This window comes from Psammomys obesus, unplaced genomic scaffold (genome assembly GCF_907164565.1).
Source record: "Psammomys obesus unplaced genomic scaffold, mPsaObe1.curated_primary_1811, whole genome shotgun sequence".
In the NCBI taxonomy this organism is placed as follows: domain Eukaryota; kingdom Metazoa; phylum Chordata; class Mammalia; order Rodentia; family Muridae; genus Psammomys; species Psammomys obesus.
This window is the reverse complement of record NW_026596069.1, coordinates 13,285,103-13,305,837: the sequence shown is the minus strand read 5'-3', so window position 1 is coordinate 13,305,837 and position 20,735 is coordinate 13,285,103. Positions and strand designations below refer to the sequence as shown.

At 38.4% G+C, this 20,735-nt stretch overlaps 1 protein-coding gene across 7 annotated transcripts in view; it reads right to left on the bottom strand.

The window, feature by feature from the left end:
• Nol4 (nucleolar protein 4) overlaps positions 1 to 20,735 on the bottom strand; it is a 352,979-nt gene that overhangs the window by 26,763 nt on the left and 305,481 nt on the right. For all 7 annotated transcript variants that reach the window (XM_055625544.1, XM_055625538.1, XM_055625539.1 and 4 more), the window contains one exon: positions 2,051 to 2,231. In XM_055625544.1, the coding sequence (XP_055481519.1) occupies positions 2,051 to 2,231 (181 nt within the window). The remainder of the gene's footprint in view (positions 1 to 2,050; positions 2,232 to 20,735) is intronic.

Sequence of the window (20,735 nt, the reverse complement as noted above, 5' to 3'; positions counted from 1 at the left end):
TGTGTGTGTGTGTGTGTGTGTGTGTGTGTGTGTGTGTGTGTGTGTGTTTGCACATTCACTGTGTTATATACCTTCACAGGATAAATTCAGGACTTTTCTAAGGGTTTATGACCACACCTGGGACTCCTAAGTACTCAACTTTAAGGATAAACAAAAAATGACATTAGGGAGGAAAAGCCAGGTGAAAAAAACTCAGGCAGCTTGACTCCGAGGCAGGAGAGCAAGACAATGCTGTTTTTTTCTGATAGCAGTTAAAAGAACATGAAAGAAAATTTACTGGTTGTATGATCTGGTCAGACTTGACTCAATTATTTTATTTGTTTTTTTGTTTGTTTGTTAGTTTTTATTTGAAAGGCAACTTTGCTTTCTCTTTTGAGAATCAGTTGAAATGTAAGAAAGGCTTTCCAGTTGCTATTCTATGGTAAATATTAAGACTCAAATTGGTCTCTTCTGAAAACAACAGCAACATTTTTGGAATCCTGTATGAGTTTTCTTGCTTTTCTATCTTTGTATACATTATTTTTTTTCCACCAACTTCTCTCTATATTTCTAATGGCAACCCCTTAGCAGATAAACATCATAATAGAGGACAGAACTTGGGAAGACTAGGAGCACAGTGGGCTGGGCAGAGCCAATGCGCTGTTTTTCTGTCATCCATGTCTTTAGGCTCTTCATTAAAAACATTTTCTTGCTCTATGGTCCCACACAAAAGACTGATGGAGCAAAGATCAATGATTCTGGTTGTGTCGAGTAGAGGTGGCCATCTTGGTTGACAGCTGAGGAGTCGGCCCTGAACACATTTCTACCACTGCCATATGTCTTAGGGAACACTGTGACAAAGAGGTGGGAAGACTGAGACTTGAACCTAGACCTTTGTGAATGTTCATCATCACTGTACAAACTGGTTTGCTCCACTTCTTGTTTTTATCATCGTGTTGTATGAAGAAGTACTTCACCCATTTAATTTTAAAGGATGTTTGTATTTACTTTCTCTAATATAAATAACTAATAATTTTCCAATTTGCCAGTTGTCTTTTTACTTACAAGATTTTTTTTTTCATATAAAGAAAGAGAAAGGGGAATGTACAATATAATTTATTTATACCTGTACTTTAGGCATATAATTAAGAAGGATTTTCCTGGGGCTGGAGAGATAGCTCAGTGGTCACCGACTGCTCTTCCAGAAGACCCAAGCTCAAGTCCCAGCATTAACATGGCAGCTCACAACGGTATGTAACTTCAGGACCTGACACGCTCACATATACATACATGCAGGCAAAACACCCATGAAAATTAAGATAAATAAATTTAAAAATAAAGACAAAAATACATACTTTTAAAAAAGAAAAGAAAATCGCTAAAGTTAAAAAAAAATTCTTACAATCTAGACACAAAAACTTACCTTTATATATACATCTCTTAAGATATAAATGATTCTGTAGCAAGCATTTAAATCCCTAATTCATTTGAGATGTTTTGAAATATAAATTCCTAAAACATGAGCAAATACAAGTTGGCTCTAGGCATCGCTTTCTGCAGATAGAGCGTTATTGATGCTACCCTATTGCCTGGGGAGGCATGGCAGCTTCATCTGCTGTTTCATTTCATGAGTTTTTAGTGAAAGCAATGTACATTTCATAAATTTTCCATTGCCTCAAATTCTCCAACTCACAAGCTTCTGTGAACATTAAGAAGCTAGTGCATCATTTTTGACAAACCATCAACAAATCAATCTTATACAAGAGCCAGAGTGAACCAGTACTTGGAAAAAAAATTGCTCTTATTCTGCTTGAACATTTTTTTTCCTAATATTAAAAAAACCAACAACAACAATCATTCAATTGCATAACATTGCTACTGCTCAAAGAGGCTGTGACAACAGAGAGAGACATTCATGCAAAGACACAAATGCTGTGTTTTCAAATAGCCTTGTTTTCACCCCACTGTCACCGGCTACTTTACAACAGTCTATTCATTTTCTTCTTTTATGTTTAGAAAATTTAACAGCCCCAAATGAACACACAAAATGCAATCTGTTATAAAGACTCACCACTACTAGAAGTGTCATTCAGGTTTAGCAGTCCTCCTCCTAGCCCTCGGTAACTATGGTAACTGTAGGTCCCATTGCCATTGATGTACAGTACCTCCTGGGAGCCTGGAACAGTAGATGTTGAGTAGGTGGCCTGGGCTGCCTCGGGCTTGCACTGTTTGTCAGTGGGCGTGGCCTCGTCCTGCAATGAGACAGCGTTCCATCATTGTGACGCCTCCGTGCTACTCCACCTTGCACACTCTCAATGTCAGCCACATGGTTGCACTGGGTAAGGAAGTTCCATACGGTGAACACTCAGCTCATGTCTATTTTCTCCAGCTTTTCTAAAAGCTAAGAGACAGAGAACACGGCAACAATGTGGGCAGGTTAGGAGCTGTCTCTTACTCTGTTGTCTGCCTTTGGATCCCTTTCCCCTAACTCGACTGCCTTGTCTATTCTCAATAGAAGAAGCTCCCAGTGGTACTTCATTTGCCCAGGTGGGTTGATATCCATGAGACATCTCTCCTTCTCCGAGAAGAAAGGGAGAAGGGCATAGAAGGTGAGAGGGAGGGACTGGGAGAAGAAAAGGGAGGGGAGGAAGGTTGGACTGAGAAGTAAATTCAATAAATTAATTAATGAAAAAAAACTATAATAAAAAATGGCCATTTCCAACTAAATTAAAATAAGAGGGAATGTGCTTCATAAGCACCAAGAGGTAGAAGTCACCTAAAGGCCCATTGAAGAAAGAAACCCTCACGTGTACAATAAAACTGGAGAAGCCTAAGGACAATGATAAGTGAACAAGTGTGCCATAATAAAGCAGATGGCATGGTTTCATTCATAGGAGAGGGCTGAGAAATCCTCTGAGGCACAGGATGGCAAGGGACAGTGTGGTCTCTAGGACTGTGTGGAGTGGGGCTGGGAGAGCTGGGTTTCATTGTACAGAGTGGGAGCATGGGCCTATCTCATGCAAAACTGGGGAAGTGACTGACTGGGACTGTAGGTGGCTTTTAAGCAACAAGCTTGATTACAGTGGAAGATAAGAGTATTTAGAGAAGTTTGAGCTTTTTATTTTGCTTGTTCACAGTTCCCCTATTTCCATCCTTCCATTTTTTTTTCTTTTTTACTGTTTCTTTCTTCTTCCCCCTTTCTCCTTTTATTTTATAGTTTGAAAACATCAGCCATTTTTATTGAGTACTAACTCTATGTTAGGCCTGTTGTCTGCATTACAGGAGCATGACAAAAACTTTGGCAAACACCCAGGGCCTTTGTCTTTACATTTGTTTACACATTCACCGTCCTCCATGAAACAACCTTTACCCCACTGAAAAATGTTGAAAATGCTGTAAGAGAATAAAGAATTAAGTTTGTAATAAATGCTATGTTTTCAATAAAAATAGATCGAATTTCTCTTTAGTGTTTTAAAATATATGTGATGTAAATAATCTAAATTTCACTTGCTTTTTACCTTACTTATATTTCTTCCAACTTTATCCTTTCCTTCACTCTTCCATATTGGAGATGACCTTCCATAACCAAGATGAGGTCTTTACCTTCAAGCCATATCCCTATCATTCTCTCCTTCTCAACAAGAAATACAGCCAGAAATAATTTTTAACAAATTGTTCGAGTGAGTTTTTCATTACCAGGAGTGTTTTGCAAGGCTTTAAATTAGAATAAAGTAGACCTTGTAACTGTCAGATCTTTCCCCAGGTACTAGAGAAGGAGAAACATGGAATTTTTCACTATGTTTTTATATTTTTCTTTAATTTTTGTATTGTTCCATAGTCCAGGCACATTTTATATTTGTAGTCTCATCTTGCACATGATGAAAACCTGGCATGATTCTACTCTTGTTAGTGTGATGTGCTCAGCTCACATGTGTCTGTGATGTGCTCAGCTATGGATAAAGGGGCACAGGACCTGTAGCTTTCACCTTTCTTTCCAGTAAGGTTATAAAAGAAAACCTGAAACTTGATGACCTCCTGATCTAAATGGCCCCATAATACCAATGGCTTACTTTCTAAGTAACGTTAAGAAGAGAGAGGAAATGAGAAATAAAATGTCCTAGAACATGAAATCTGCATTTCGATGTAACTTATTTACTAAGTATGCCTATTTTTTTTAAGTAACACAAATGATGCTTCTGAAATTTGTCTAATGCAAACATGAGCTGATCTAAATTGGTGTACAATTGGACTGTTGGGTTGCAACTTCAAAGCTTGCCACTTGAACCACAGAACTCCCAGGAAGGCATTTTGCCTTTGAATAGTATTCTCCTGGGAACAAGTTCCATCAAGCAAAGACCGAGAAAGAATCAGGATGTGCTGCTGCTGCCAGCGCAGCTCTCGTGACTATCCGATTGGTAGTTCCGGTTTATTAAGTTTCATTATTTTGCCAACAGAAAAGCACCCAGAGAAGGTGGGTTTCAGATTCTGGTTCTCTGCGGAAGAGAATATGGAGTTATAAGACCTACCTCTGCTGAGACTCTTAAATATATTTCTATGTGATACACAGGCAAATATTATATTAATTTTGTATTGTGCTTAAGATGAATTTGTGTATTCCCCATAGTAAGTGAGCTTAAATAATCTGAGACGCCGAAGATGCTATTTCTGGAAATCTGTTGTGTTCAGACATGTAGGTTATAACAAGAAGGACACAGGTAATTAGGCTAAAGACAGTCATGTTCTGTACAGGAGTCATTAAAAAATTGATGCCAGCAGAAGACAAACAGCTACCACGGGGCAATAACCAAGTCATATCATGGCGTATTTCAGACTTGATTCATCAGTCTCTCCAGGGAAAGAGTCTCCTGGGAAGATGTGCTAACATGTCTGTATGGGCATATAGGCTCTACCTATATTCTATTTGGCATTGAAAAAAAAAAAGCCTTGAAATCTGAAGCTGAGTGGGCAAATAATGGTAACATTTTATTTTGTGGGTGGGGACTTGGATCATTTTAGAGTTAGGATTTTTAAAAATCCCTTCAGATTTTGAATATTCAACTAATAATTCTATGCAAGTATTAACAAAAATACTGAATACTATAAAGTCAGATAAACTCTGGCCTCAAGCAGTTCAGACTAGGGATAATTCCTCCAATACTAACATAGTTGTGGTGTGTATTCCCTTAGCCCATTCTTAATACAGCCCACCAAAGGATGAATAGATGGATCTATGATGATTACATGCTGTGATGGTTAGTACTTGAATTCCCCCAAAGGCCTATGAGTTATAAACTTGGTCCCCATGGTGAGGTTATTGAGAACAAGTGCATCAGGAATGCCTAACTAATGAAAGGTTCTAAAGTCTCACCGGGGACAGCCACCCTTGGTACTCTTTCAAGTCATGGTTCAGTGTTTACATGGTTTTCTTCTGGCCTGTTCTCTCAGCCCCTGCAACCCAGACAATCCCATCTCGGACCCAAAGCAACATAAGCACTCGATCTGATGCTGCCATCTCCCTAAGTGTGAGGTAAATAAACTTATGGTTACTTCAGTGGTTTTGGTAGAGTAATGCAGAGCTGGTAAAACACTCTGCTTCACTTTTCACGTATATACCCATTTCCTATAAAGGTATTATATTTTTTAACTGGTCTCTATGGACTCTGTATGGTTTTTAGGGAAACCATCTGAGAGCCTCCCTTAGGTTATGAGTTATGGGATACTGACATGTGCCACATAGGGTCTGTCTTTTCTCTACAGCCAGATTAGCAGCCCTGCTTTATTTCACTCTGAGCTCACCAGATGACTGCATCAAAGAGTATGGAAATGACTCGGCTTCAAAACATTCTTCCTGTAAAGATGCACCTATTGAAATATCAAAGGAATGTTCTCTTTTCTGGGGGAACTTGTGACAGGCTAGCCACAGGTCTACCACTCAAACTGTGTAAATAATCCAGCCTTCTAGTTTCTGGGACTCAAACTGTGTAAATAATCCAGCCTTCTAGTTTCCGGGAAGAGACAGCTCTTCTGAGATACTCATGCCCTGTTTGAAAGTGACAGGCGCTTTCACAGAAGAGCACCCTCTTATGTAAAAGGGGACATAATTACTGCAGTGCTTTCCCATGTATTCTTTGCATGGTGGAATTAATTAATATTATTAAGTGTGCTATTGTAAAATTTGAGTCCTTCTTTATTAACCATGTTTCCAAACTGCTGTAGCTGTGCTTAAAAGGAAGATAATTAATTCCATTAATAATCAAAGCCAACACTGTAGGGATTATTTGTATTCAAACACAGATTTGCATTATTATTGTTTTGGGAGTCCACTATACATAGAGAAAAAAAACATACAAAACTGCCAATAAAATATGTTCTGCAGTGTCTTTTGGACAAAAGTTTAATTAAAACAAAAGTTTAATGAGTGTTAATTCATGTGTTTTGTCTTGAGTGGTAATCATTTTCAAAGAGCAATGATTTTAATGGCATTAAGAGATACACATGCCCTGAAGTCACATTTTAGGTTGGTCATCAACTTCCAGTAATTAATATTCTAATAATGAGTGCTCAGCACTTTCATAACTACCAGTTCACCCCAGGAGTGCCTATGAAGGTTCTTTTCAAAAGAGGGCCATACCAATTTGCTGCAGAGCTTCATAGCTACACAATGAAGTACATTTAGTTAATTAACAAGAAAATGACTCTTTTTTTTAAATAGAAATATTTCCAGATTTATATTGAATTAAAATAATGATCAAAAATTGAATGACCACAAGCAATGGACTAGATAGCACACATACACAAACATACACACACAGAATCACACACCCACACCCCAGTACATACCATTACATAGATATACACACACCATCACACACATATACATACCTCCCCCACATGCACACCATCACACACACATACACACACACACAATTTCTTTGAGTATTCAACAGATTAAAGAAAGATTTTTGTTTGCTCTTATAATTAGACTCTGGCCCATCTATTTATACCTCCTACCTATCTTCCAGATGAGTATACATTTGAATTTCATGTGTAAAACATGCTTGTAAGAGGGTGTGCATTTGCTTTTACCTGGAGGGAAAGATTGGGGTGGATTAGGGGAGGGGACTTTACTTCCAGCTGTCTGACACATGTCCTTTGAATTCCTCTCTTTTTCACCTCCAGAAACTGGCCAGAGTCACACTGAGGTCTGCTGCTGTTGGTTCCCTGATGGACTACACAGGTAGGGGCCTTCCCCTCAAGCACATAAGGAAATTTTCACTCAATACCTTTCACAGATAAATTTTCTCTCTAACTGAAAGTTAACTGATTCCCCTTAAGGCTCCAACAAGAGGATTTTACAAATATGGGCTTGCAAAGGTTAACATTAGATTGATTTCCTCTCTCAAGACTTGAGGAGTTTTGTTTTTAGACTTTATGTCATCTACATTTAATTAAACATTCTTTATTTTCGTGCTATTTCGTCTGTAAAGAGGAGCAAAAAACCAGGTGGATTGTGGTGGACTGAGCAGTATTCTTGTCTAGTCTGTGCTTGCTTCTCACCATTATTTTTATAGCACTATGGAGTTTAAAAAAACGTGTTCCCAGAACATGCAACTGCACGGCCTGTATAATGAGCAGGGCATTATTGATTCACCTTTTCCCCAGGCGAAGAACTTTAAGCCACAAATGATCTGTTTGCTACAGAACAGTAAGCATGTAAACAAAATCCAGGTTTCTATTTGCCCCAATTTTCTGTATGCTGTTTGTAGATTTCTGCTGTCCCTACATGTTCTTTGCTGTTTATGCGATAGAACATTTTTATTTAAGATACATAGTTTTAAATTCCTCCCTTGCTTTAGGAGTACAAATGGGGCTAGCAAGTTCAATTCAGTCCATGCACAAACCACTGCAAACATCTTTACTTCTAAAAACTTCTCTCCCTCATTTGAGAGCATTCCAGGAATAAGTACATCACTGAGAGTTCCCAGGGACATTGAGGAAAAATCAGAGAGAACCAGAGACCTATTAAAAATGCTCTTCAACCAACAAGCAACCATCTGCCTTGTAAGTGCCTATTATGTGGGGTAATGGGAACACATGTTTGATACCATCAACTGTGTCCATCCTTACAGATTTGCACCCTGGCTCGTGTATGCCAACACTCAGAAATTGATTTATTGCATGCGCTTAGGGGGATTACATATTATTTTCTTCATTTGAGGGCTATAAATGGTTGGGATGCCAAGATTGCAAAAAATCTCCCCAACCAACACAGACAGATACTATTGAAAGCCACATATTGTTTGATTTCAGATCGTGTAATATTAAGGTCTGATTATATTTATTTCTGATTTAAGAAATCAAATGCTTAGGAGGAAAGCTACTTCCAGTGATTCACCAAACCCTTTGAGGGTTTTTTGTTGTTGTTGTTGTTGTTGTTTTTGTTTTTTTGTCTGACATGTTCTTTCTAAAGGTATTTAAACATACCAACATACATGATTTCATGAGCAATAAAGTTCTGTCTCATGTATAAGTGGAAACTAATAAAGCTGCAGTGATAGACTGGAAGTAGCATCATGGTCATAGAAGGTATGTGAGGGCTGAGGAGGGAAGAAATAGGGACCTGTCAATCAAAGAGTACAAAATTTCAAGGAGGAGGAGTCAGTTTTTAGATACACCTTATTTTACATCATGGTGATGATACAAAAGCCCAGATGATTCACTCTCACAGACCGCCTAAATTACTGATTTTTCCAAAATTTGCCTGCAAATTATCTTCAAAAGGGATAACCCAAAGGACAGACAATACAGAGATTGGACAGACAACACAGAGACTGGACAGACAACACAGAGACTGGACAGACAACACAGGCACAAAAAGACACAGCTAGCTTTCCCAGGACTTGGCCAATATCTCAAATTTTCATAAGGCACCCAAAAGATATATTTGACTATGTGACTTCCCCACTCCCAAAAGCTGGGGAGGATGTTTTTGATCATTTAATGTGTTATTTTACTTTGGTAAGGATTCATGTATATTAATAGAAATTTAAGATTACTTTGTATTGTATATTGATAGAACTTTAAGGTTATTTTATATTGTTTATTGATGGAAATTTAAATTTATTTTGTGTAAATTTAAGTTATTGTGTATTTACAATAGATAGAAATTTAAGGTTATTTTGTGTAATTGTTATATTGATAGAAATTTAAGGTTATTTTGTGTAACTGGAAATTTAAAAGCTACTTTGTTTAATTATTGTATACTGATGGAAATTTAATGTTATTTTGTGTGACTGTTGTTTGATGTAATAATAAAGTTCTAGTTTTATGGGTGGTATAATTATTCTTATTGTGTAGATTGTTAATGCTAAATAAAAAAGCAACTTTTTCAAAAAACAGAAAGGGACTATGAAGTGGAAATTTCTGGATTCTTTGAAGACTCAATTTTGTCATGTTATTATTATTATTATTATTTTTTGCTGCAAGCTAACACAACACTTGTGTTGATTCATGTTGCTGCTTGCTGTTGGCCTTTGGACTGGACTGCTGGTATCCTGACCACTGAGTCTGGTGATCTCCTAAAGACCTATCAAACCCTGATTAGCAGGAAGTAGAGAAAAGAGGTCTACAGCCCCTTTTCCTACTAATCTCCTATCTGAGGTCTGGAGGTTGGAAGGGAGGTAAAGGTTTTTCAGAACCCTAAATAAAGTAGGTATGGTGAGAAATCTAAACCTACAGATAGCCGATGAGTTTTATATTTCAAAGTAATTAAATTTCAAGAACCTCGTCATGATAAATGATAAGGAAGTGAAGGAATGGCTAAGTCCATTAGCTTGACTGAATCATTTTGCACTGTGAAGGTATACAGAACTTCAACTTGTGTTCTCTGAATGTGTATAACTATTATTTCCCAAATAAAATAAAAAATAAAGGTTCCTTGTTGATATCCATTCTGGCTGGGTTGGGATGAAATACTAGAGAAAATTTAATTTCAATTTCTTTAATATCCAAGGATGCTGAACAATTTTAAAGGTGTTTATCAGGCACTGTATTTCCTTTTTTGAAAATTATTTTATTATTAGCCAATATCTCGAATGGTATTTTTGCATTTTAGGTTTTTTTCATTTATTTACATATTCTAGATATTAACCTTCATGAACATAGAAAAGGAAGTGCTCGGGACAGAATAATACAGCTGCGGAGTGGTCAAAGAGACGGGGAGAAGAGAGGAGGAGGTATATCTAAACTAAGCATGCACAAAAACAGCATGTGGAAACTTGTTATTTTGTATGCCCATTAAAATTATATAGTCTCTAACTTGTAGCTAATGTAATTAAGATTCTGCTAATATTCTGCTTCTTATATAAATGATGTGCTTATAGAAAACACAAAAAAACCCACAAGAACTAAAAGTGCAAAATAATAGCATTTTTGACATGTGTGTGTCTATGCATATAAAATAAAGATTTAAGACTCGTTGGCTTCAAAAATACAAAATAAATACAGTGGTTGAAACGTCAACCAAATTATAGTGGACACCTGACACTCTGAAGAAACCAGCACAGTGCAGTAACCGACCGACAGTTACCACAGTAAGCATCTCTGCCATGCAAATGAGGTCTGATTGTTAACAGTTTTCAACTTCAGTGCTACAATTTTGCCTTTTAGTGATTGATCAAAATTTCCTGTGCTTAAATGAATAAATCTTTTCCCATAGATTAGCTCTTCTTATTTTGGCAAAGGTCAATATTTTAAGACAATTCCTTTGAGCCTGTCACAGTGGGTATTTTAACATTAATCTTCAGTATACTTTAGAGATAAAAAGGTGATTTCTCCTAATAATGGACTATGTTTTTCTTCTTCTTTATTAGAATGTACATTATCAAGGTCTCAACATATCAATGAAGTCATCATTCTATCGAAAGTTTGACTCTATTCACTGAAAAGTACTTTTTAGGCCAGTGGGGATGGCTCATGAGGTAAAGGTGTTTCTCAGATACGACTCATCTATCATAGAAGTCACATGGTGTGTCATTGGGAATTCTTACTACTGACAGGAAAATAAACTCATTTGGGGAATAGAAATTTGGAAAATACAAACCCCAGAGATGGTTAAAAAAAAAAATGTTCATCTCTTCATGTTTTTTTTTTTTTTTTTTTTTTTTCCTGAAAAGGTAGGAAATCCTGACTAATGATGTTATTTGAGCTCTGAGACTGTGAAGTAATCATTGATAGTTTCAAAATTAGAGACAGGTGTGCCAGCATGGTTGAGTAAGCAGAATGGAAAACAATCGCCTCCTGATGTTGCTCTACATAATTGATTCTTTCACAGCTACCTTTGATGAGCATGCTGTTCAATCACACAGTAAACACATTTCCATGGGGACTGCGTAGCTCGAAAGAGCCATGTAACAGAGATCTTAATTTCCACACATTAGAAAAAAGCTTATAGATTATTATAATTTAAACTGGGTGTAAAAATCACCCATCCATTTTTTTGGTATATGAAGTATATTAATTATGAAGCAGTCAAACTAAGGTAATTAGAAAGCCATCAATATGGCAGAGCCCGAATCACTGAGGGATAATAATTTTTATACTAATGTGAAATTAAAATTTAAAAGGAACATGCATGAGAAGCAACAGAATGATCTATAAATAAATAAATGGTGATGGATTGAAACACACTATTAAAGTCTGAATGTGTATTAGGTAGAGTCTCAGACCTGTACTCCTTGCTATGTGCCTACTTTAATAGCATTGTTTCCTCTGCATATTTCCTGGTTATGTGAAGTGTCTGACTTAGCACATTGGCTATGAATGTAGAACGTTATAGGTTTCAATATTATAGTTAGAAGACAAATGTTACTAGCATCATATTGCTTCATGTGTAAGATGCACAGTTAATAGTTTTATTTCTATTTGCAACAAAGCCATTTGCCAAAAAGTTAGTAATTTGTAGAAATTCTATGCTATAATTTATATATACATATATATGGAACCAATAAATGTTCATAAACTACTTGAATTTCATAAGCAGTAGTTCTCTCTCCCTTCAGATTTTGGATTATATTACTTCATGTTGCTGAGAATAATAATTAACTTCTTTCCTTCCATTTTGATTCTCTGGAAGTCTGAAGTTTGTATTATTCCCTTACAAAGTTGAATCTGTGCTTTAGTCAGCAGCTAATGATTTTATAGCAAGGATCTCTAAATCTAAATCCATGATAGAGACCTTTGCTCAGGCTCAAATTTTGAACTTCCTAGCTACCCCCAGCCCCATGAATACCTACCACACAGTATGTCTAAGGTTGTGCTTGTCTTCTTTTTACTTTCTCAGGTTTCTAGATGTAATTTGTTCTGCCTTTTGAATTCTTTCACTTGACTAACAACACCTAGATCTCTATCCTGACTTCTGCTCCAGAGGTCCATGTCCTGTCCATTAAAAAAAAATTATCTATAATTCAGGATATTTTCTGATGATATAATTATTTGTAAGTAAACAATGTTCTCTGAAGGCCTTCTAGTTACCAGGCTAAGAACTCAGCTACATGCTGTGTGTCTGTCAACCAGAAGTTAAAACTGATAGGCTCCAACCCTCATGAGACTTATGGAGCAAGAAATGAAATATATAAAGTACAGAAATTACTTCTAATAATAACCACTAATAATAAAATAAATTAGATAACCTCTAATAATAAAATAATTAGATAACCTCTAATAATAAAATAAAACTGGACAAAGTGACAAAGCAATTGGAAATGAGTGTCCAAGGGAAAATTTATTTCTAAGAATTGAACATGAATCAAAAAACTAAAAAAAAAAAAAAAAAAAAAAAAAGGAATCATAAGAAATTTGTTTGAAGTCATAAAGGAGGGCATTTGCATGTATGTGAACATGTAGGCTTAGCTTTTTCAAACACCTACTTTATTTAAGGTTCTTAACCGCCTCTACCTCCCTTCCAACCCCTTGACCTTCGGTAGGAGATTAGCAGGGAAGGGGGCTAAAGACCTCTTTGAACTACTTCCTGCTGATTAGGGTCATTGGGTTCTTTGGGTATGTACCAGTTTTACTCATCAGGATACCAGCTGTCCAGTCAAACACAAAGCAGGAAACCACAGCAGCAGCACCACCACCAAACAGCAAGTAAGAGCAGCAGTGATACCATTCAGCAATAGTGGCCAGACTCGGCCCAAACAGCACGAGTCTGCCAAAGTGGCAAATCTCCACCAAAGCAGCAGGAAAAGCTCTCTGGAGCGTTTCTCTCTGTGAAAACCAGCAAAACGATACAAACCACTGCAAAATGTAGAGATGCAAAAAGCACTGTCTCATGATCTGTGGGCTCCTACTTATCCCTTCTCGGAGTCCACAGGAGGATGTTTTCCAGCTCACAAAAACCATTCCCTTCTCACAAGGTATTTTCCAGCCGACAAACATCACCAGACATCTCACGAGGGCTGTTTTCCACGGGTTGGGGTTAAGGGGAGGAACATTCGCACATTCCACACTTGGGACTGAAACAGAAAATTCACATGACACAACTGAGTTTCTAAAAAAAAAAAAAAAAAAAAAACTAGAAACTTTCACTTCATGAATGTGGTCTTCACACATGTGTACACACATGTGTCTTTGCTGTGCCCAAAGTGCCCAGAAATATAGTCTACAGCTGACAGAAAACCTTTATGTACAAAAACCTCTGAATGTACTTTCTATGCTTGTGTAATTCGCATAAGGATAGAATTTAGAATTGAATTTCCTTGCAACAACATTTTCTGATACAATCAGCTTTGCTCGACAGCAATTTGTCCTATCCAGATGAACTCCGTGATGTTTTGTTCTGCTCACATAAGCAGTATAAACCTCCCTGATCGGCTCAATGTACTCCCTCTGTACTTGTTGACATGACACCAGTGTAAGTGCTGAAAAGAGTGGAGTGGTCAGAAGTGCTCATGCCTGAGGTGCTTCCTCACCGCTGTCTGCTCTTGCCAATCTGTGGGCTGGCAGTTGCTGTGTTCCTCCAGAAACTAGTCTAGATTCTGTCTGAAAGACCCTCCCAAGGCCTCATTTCCTTTCTGTTGCCCTGGCCTCGTGCTTTTTGTGGCAATGGCCTCTCACTTGCTAGCTGTGCCGGTGTTACCACGTCTTCCTGATTCTGTAACTCACCCACACCTGTGCACACGGCCTCCTCCTGAAGCACACCTCGGTTATTTATTTTGAAGACGTCTTTCAAGGTCTTGGAAAAACAGCATTTCTTTTTTCTTTTCTTTTTTTCTTTTCTGGTTTTTAACTGCTGAGCCAGCCATTAAGCAATGAAGTCATGTTTATCCTAAGTTTGTATTCCTTAGGTATCAACGTGTATGTGATGTTGTTTGTAGAGAATCACCAAATCCTTCTAAATTCTAATGAGAATAAAGGCCCTGTGATAATTTTCTCATTGTTTTGTCTACCACGTGTAACAATTAAATGTCTTCCCTAAATATAACTGTCCTGGAGACTTCTTAGTCCAGCCTGGAGGGGCCATCCTTCAGGCTTGCCACCCAGTTGTGTTTTTACTTTCCTTCTGTCCTGTATGTCTCTTCTGGAATACAATTGGCTGGATATCCACTTTTCTCTGAATTTTGAAGGCATTTATCATATATAGATAATATTATGGGAAGAGGCACAAAGAAGAGATTTAAATTTCCATGTCCAAAGAAATCAACTTTTTAAAACCCTGATTCTTGCATCAGTTTATAGAAGTAGGGGATCTTTTTTATTTTTTTATTATTAGTTACATTTTATTAATTCTGTATCCCAGCTGTATCCCTTTCCCTTATTCCCTCCCAAACCCTCCCTCCCACCCTCATCTCCTCCCTGCCCCTTTCCAAGTCCACTCTTCCCCTTTCATCTGACCCTGTTTTATCAGGTATCTTCAGGACTGGCTGCAAAGTCCTTCTCTGTGGCCTAGCAGGACTGCTCCTCCCTTGGGGAGTGGGGAGGTCAAAGAGCCTACCATTCAGTTCCTGTCAGAAATAGTCCCTGTTCCCCTTGAAGTAGGGGACCTTTATAATATACTATCATTTTTTCAGAATTGGGAAAGAAGCATTATGTGTATTCTTTAATTTGACATTTTAAATGTTTTTGCATGATGGACTGCATACTCCATCCAAAAAAATCTATGTATGGTAGAAAAAGGTGAAAACTAAAATTAAAAAAAAAAAAATCAAGATTTCATTGTATATCTCAGTGGCAGTGTACTTAAGTCACTGAAGTGTACAAACGGACCTTATAACACTGCCTAAAACTGTTAAACAAGAACTGCTTATGGCAAATTTATTTCACGTTCTCTATGGAAGAACCTTTAAAGATGGATCATAGTGACTTTCTAGACACAGAACAAATTACTGGGCAAAGCAAAGATGGGAAGACTCCCATCTAATGGGGGGGCAGAGCCAAAGATGAAGGATTTGACTGATGTCATGGAAGGATGGCTCTTTGGATGTTGGGTGGCAGGTCTGATCAATGAACACCTTGGTACGTAGACTAACAAGACAGAGATAAGTTAATAGAGCACTGACTAGTTGGCAGTTAAAAACAAAATCACTGAAGCAAAGAAAAAAAGGGAAGACAGAGCAACATGTAAAGCTGAGAGAAGGTGTGACAATTTCATCACACTATGATATTTCTAACACCACGTTTAAGGTTTCATTAAGTCCGTCATTTTTATAACATTGCAATTGAACCTAAAGGTCTGTACATGTCGGGCAATCACTCTACAATGTACAACTGAGCTATATCCTCAGCCCTCCCCCTTTCAACTTTGGAAGAAGGTTGAGACTCCTTTGGGGGTTGCGGCATACCAGACATCCTGCATGCTAGATATTTACAGTTCCCGACAGAAAAAAAAAATCATAGTTATGAAGTAGCAACAAGATAAGTTTGTGATTAGGGGGGGTCACCCCAACTTGAGGATCCTGTGATCCTCCATTAGGAAGGCTGAGAAACATTGGCACAAGGGAAGAGAAGGGCTATCAGATATTATCAAGCCTTTACCACCCATCTGACCTGCTTGTTAGCTTAACCCACACAATGCTCCTGTGAATTAATTAAGCTACGGCCTAACGGGAGGTGAAAAAGGCTTCAGGGACTTATTTTTCTGTGAGTTCAGGTTCTAACCTCCAGTCATGGAACCCTTGCTCCCAAGAGAGAACCTTAAATTTAGGGTCCTCTTATTCCATCACTACAGGAGAGATAAGACCCAGCCTTCCAGCTGAGAAACACCAAGCCATACTTATGAGATTTCCAAAGCATTCAATGAAGTCAAAAGGACAGGGGGTATTTGATTAAAAGGAGAAAGCAAACAATGATGTTTGTTCATTCGTCCTCCTTACATTTATTCAGTTCCACTATGTGCTTGGTAGAGTTCCAGAGTCTTGGCCAAATACCATCAAAGCTCCCTGCTCTCAAAGGCTTGTTTAATGAGGAATAAAGCTGACCAATGCAAAGCAAATAATTAAAATGGGCACTTTCTATAATAGTGACTAGCAGCAGTATAAATGACAAACAGCACTAACTTTATGGTACAGAATACTGAGGAGAAGACTGTGGAATTTGAAATGTGGTGGCCAGAAGCAGTTTATCAGGAGACACATAGAAAGCAGAACTTAGAGTAAACATTGGGAAAATCAGGGTTGTCAGTCACACAGGCCCATGCTCTTCATAGAAGGAAGTGAATGATGCCTGCTCATCTGGAATGCTAGGGTGATGTGGTCAAACGGTCTGGTGATCCTTTACTAGTCTATTAGGAATCAGCCTCTACCTGGATCCCAGCTGTATTCTGAGCATTGTTTACATCCTAATCCTGAGCTTTGTCTCTCAGTGGATAGAACACAGCCCTATGAAATAGCCCCCACTTTTGCCTCTCCACCAACTTATCTTTATGTTTATCACAGATCCTTCCTCTAGACCCTAGCTCAGAGCACTGTTTATCAGCCAATAGAATTTATTCTTATTGTAAAGGCCACTTTGCAAAGGAATTTAGCTGTTTCCAGCCCTGAAGCTTTGTTATGAGAATTGTCCTTCAAACACTTTTCCCCCATTGTTTTACCATGTTTAAATGTGTAATAAAAATAATTCATGAGGGCAGTCCCAGGAAGGCATGACCCAGTGCCTGCAAAGATGGTCTCTTTCACGGTTTCACTCTTTACCTTTCCTGAATCATCTCCAACCTGGCTGTGAGACTTGTTGGGGTTCCCAGCAGATAGTGGGATTGGTGGGTATGGGAGTAGAGCTTAAGAAGGAACACAAAGTGCAGAGATCCTGAGATGGAACCATATGGACATACATTAAGAAAGGACAGTAACAGACTGCATTGGCTTTAGGTCTTCATATTTGCTTGGAATACACTAAATGCATTGCAGTTCCTATTGATCCAAGATGGAGTATAGGCAAATAATTGAGTGCACAGATTGGAAGTTCAGAGAGAAGACTTGCTGGGAATATGACTGTGAAGGACCACACTCTGGATAAAATGTGAATCCATGAGAGCAGAGAAGAAAAGAAAAATACTCACGAACGAGGTGCGGGACCAGAAAACTCTAGGTTGAGAATAGGAGGACATACTACATGCAGAAGGAGTTGCCAGAGCTTATGAGGAAATAGACATCCTGTCCTAAAAATCAAGAGTGGGATGAAGTATTGGAGAGACAAAACTCACACCTTGCCAAACACTTCTGCAAGTGCAGGTCAGATGGTCACTAAGACCATCAGCTTCAGAAAGTAAAATTCATTTATGACCTTGAAAGAAATGTAGTTTGTAGGTGGGGTGGTTTAGAGAGAGAATCTAAGGAAGGAGCTGGGCAGCGGTCACTGAACATCGTGTGTTTTTAAAGGTGTCTGCTGTGATAGGGAGGACCTACTGTGAACTGTGGGAATTGGGGCATGTGTGAGAGTTAGCATGCGCAGGTTTTCTTTTTTTTCTTTTTCACTTTTTTCTGGTGGGGATAGAAAGGCAGCGACATTATACTGAAGGGCAGAATCCCAGGTTAGGATCTTTTTCTTTCTTACAGATTCTTTAAGTTTGTTTGTTTGTGACATCTGATTTCTGGATGTGTTCTGGTTTTGTGGGGATGGCGGGGACGGACAAGGCCCTGTGTTACTCCAACCACGGTCCAGGTAGATGTCCCATGACCCACTGATTATTTTTAGTTAATTAGGAGTTTGGCCAGAGCCACAAAATTTTTTTTTTTTCTGACCTGCCTTGGGATCCTGAGGGATGCTCTGGTGATAGTGAGGGCTGACAAAATAAGTGAAGCCAGGAGCCTGGGTGCCCATTGGCAGGGTTTCAATGCCCAAGCTGCACAACCGAGGCCAGGAATCGTAAAGATATCCCATGACTCCGGGACCCAAGACCAGGGTTTGGAGAAGCCCAGCAGGGTACATCAGGCATACTGTGAGCCCAAATGGAACTCAGAAACATCTTGCCTAACTGAACCAGGCTGGGGTGTGGGGAAGACCTCCACAGGAAGCCTCTGGTGGGTCCCCGGCATTTGGGTTACATGGGAGGACATCTGAAAAAGAAAAGCCTCCTATTCCTCAAAATAATTTCTTTGGTCAAACTGGTGAACCTTTGAATTGTCATTGTCTCAGTTGTTATTTTGCTCTGTGTCTTGTCTTGTGTTTTCCTTGTCTTCATGTGGTTCTTCTGGGTCAAGTTGTATGTATCAGTTTCGGTTGCTTTCTGCATCTCTTGTGTGTGTTTCTGTGACAGTAACAGGTGGACTTGGAAGCCGGACCAATTCTCATGCTTCCAAGCAGGGACAATGGGGGCACTCCCCACACCAGCATGCCTCTGTGTGCACTCCTTCCTCCCAGGCCCAAATTTATTGCTGCAGCTTGCCATGGCTGCTTTGATAGCCAAGGCTCAGCATTCTCCATCTCCGTGCTTTCTAGTTACTGGATTTAGCTCAGCAGAGCTTCAAACATCTTGGGGGTATGGGTAATGTTGAAATAGTGTTTTATGTTGTTCTACTGTATCAAAATTTTGGCTCTGGAGTTGCAAAGTTTCTGTCTTATGTCAGGCGAATAAAATTAGATTATTGGTTTAATTTAATTGCCTATAACTTTTGCTATAATATACCTCAGGATTTATAAATTTATTAGATATGGTTAAAATCTGTATAATCTATAATAAAAGTTGACTTAAAACTTATTACACAAAGTTAATAATTAAAAGGCTACATAGATAATCTTAAAACAAAGACCCAATCCATCAATGTCTGTAGTTCTGGGCAAATATTCACATATGCTAGCCTTGCTTTTTAGCCCCTATAGTTCTGCTTCTGACTAATTGATTTTGCTAACTCTATGTCAACCCAAATTATGGTTTTTATTCTTGAAAGCTCTACTTGAGAAAGGCTCAAGGCTACATTGGAATCCCAAACACCCAGTGCAGTGGAAGGCCAAGTAAATTTTGGCCACAACTGCTAAAAAGCAGAAACTGGGATATTCCTGTGTTATGATACAAGAAGACAATGACCAGAGCAGTCTTACAAAGAGCCTACAGAGTGTATCTCCTTACCTTATGTCTATTCATGATAACAGAGACTGATTTAAGACTGTATGTCTAATCTCCTTGTCTTTGCTAACTTTGTTAAGCTTTAGCTCTTTTGATAAAATTAGCCATAAAAGAACTGTGATATTCTGTACTGATGAACTATTAAAGGACCAGGAAACTAAACTTGCCAGTCTCTTTATGGACTATGTTTATGATTTCAAATTTTAGTTTTATACTAAAAGAATTTCAGTTCAAAAAATTTCAGTTATTTTTAAGGCTCAGTCCAACAGGGATAAAAAGGCAAATTGTAATTTTATAAAAGCTACTTATTTGTCAAGTGTCAAAGAAGATTAAGATGTGCAGATTAAGAGTCAACTTATAAATGATCAAATTCTTCACAAATGTAATTCATTTACAAAGACAAGCTTTGTTTAGCCTTCTGTATATGTTTTTAAGATTAAACCTTGAATAACTAAAAACAGGTAAAATTTATTTGAAGTTAGATATACTTAGTAGCCCTCAAAACTTCTCAGAAATCTGCTAAATAGGGCAGTCTAAATATTTAATGGAAAAAGCTTCCTATGACAGTGATCCCAGCAACTAACGACAACCTTAAGGCCTCCAAAGACGAGGCAAAAGAACTCCAGCTGGATTGTGGTAATGCCAACCTCCGGGAAAATCTGCCCCATGCCTCTGTGGCCGACAAGGCAGTTCACAGACGGTGGACACTGTTGGGCTGACTGCTCTACTTTTTCAAAGTAAGGTAATGTCCCCAGGTTACTAGGAGTAACCTGGCACCGGCAGCCAAAGGCTGTTGCTGTCCTTTGTGGTAGCACAAGTTTTAATGCTGTCCCTGTATAGCAGCCTAAGACCTACAACCACTGGCCCCGGTAAAGCCATGGAGACCACAGGCGCCGAGGGCAACCCTCTAGGTAATGGGTAAGTCTCTGTCATTTTAACTGATACACAGGACATTTGGATTATACTTCCCGCTCTAATTTACCCTTCTCAGATCTCTGTTGGTGTTGACGGTTAACCATAGATCCATTGATTTAGCAGCAGATGCCTGGTCACTTCACTTCACATATGACACCCAGACCTTTCTTTTCCAGAGCTACTGGGTTTCTGATTTAAAAAGAAAGAAAAAAAGAAAGAAAGAAAGAAAGAAAGAAAGAAAGGAAGGAAGGAAGGAAGGAAGGAAGGAAGGAAGGAAGGAAGGAAG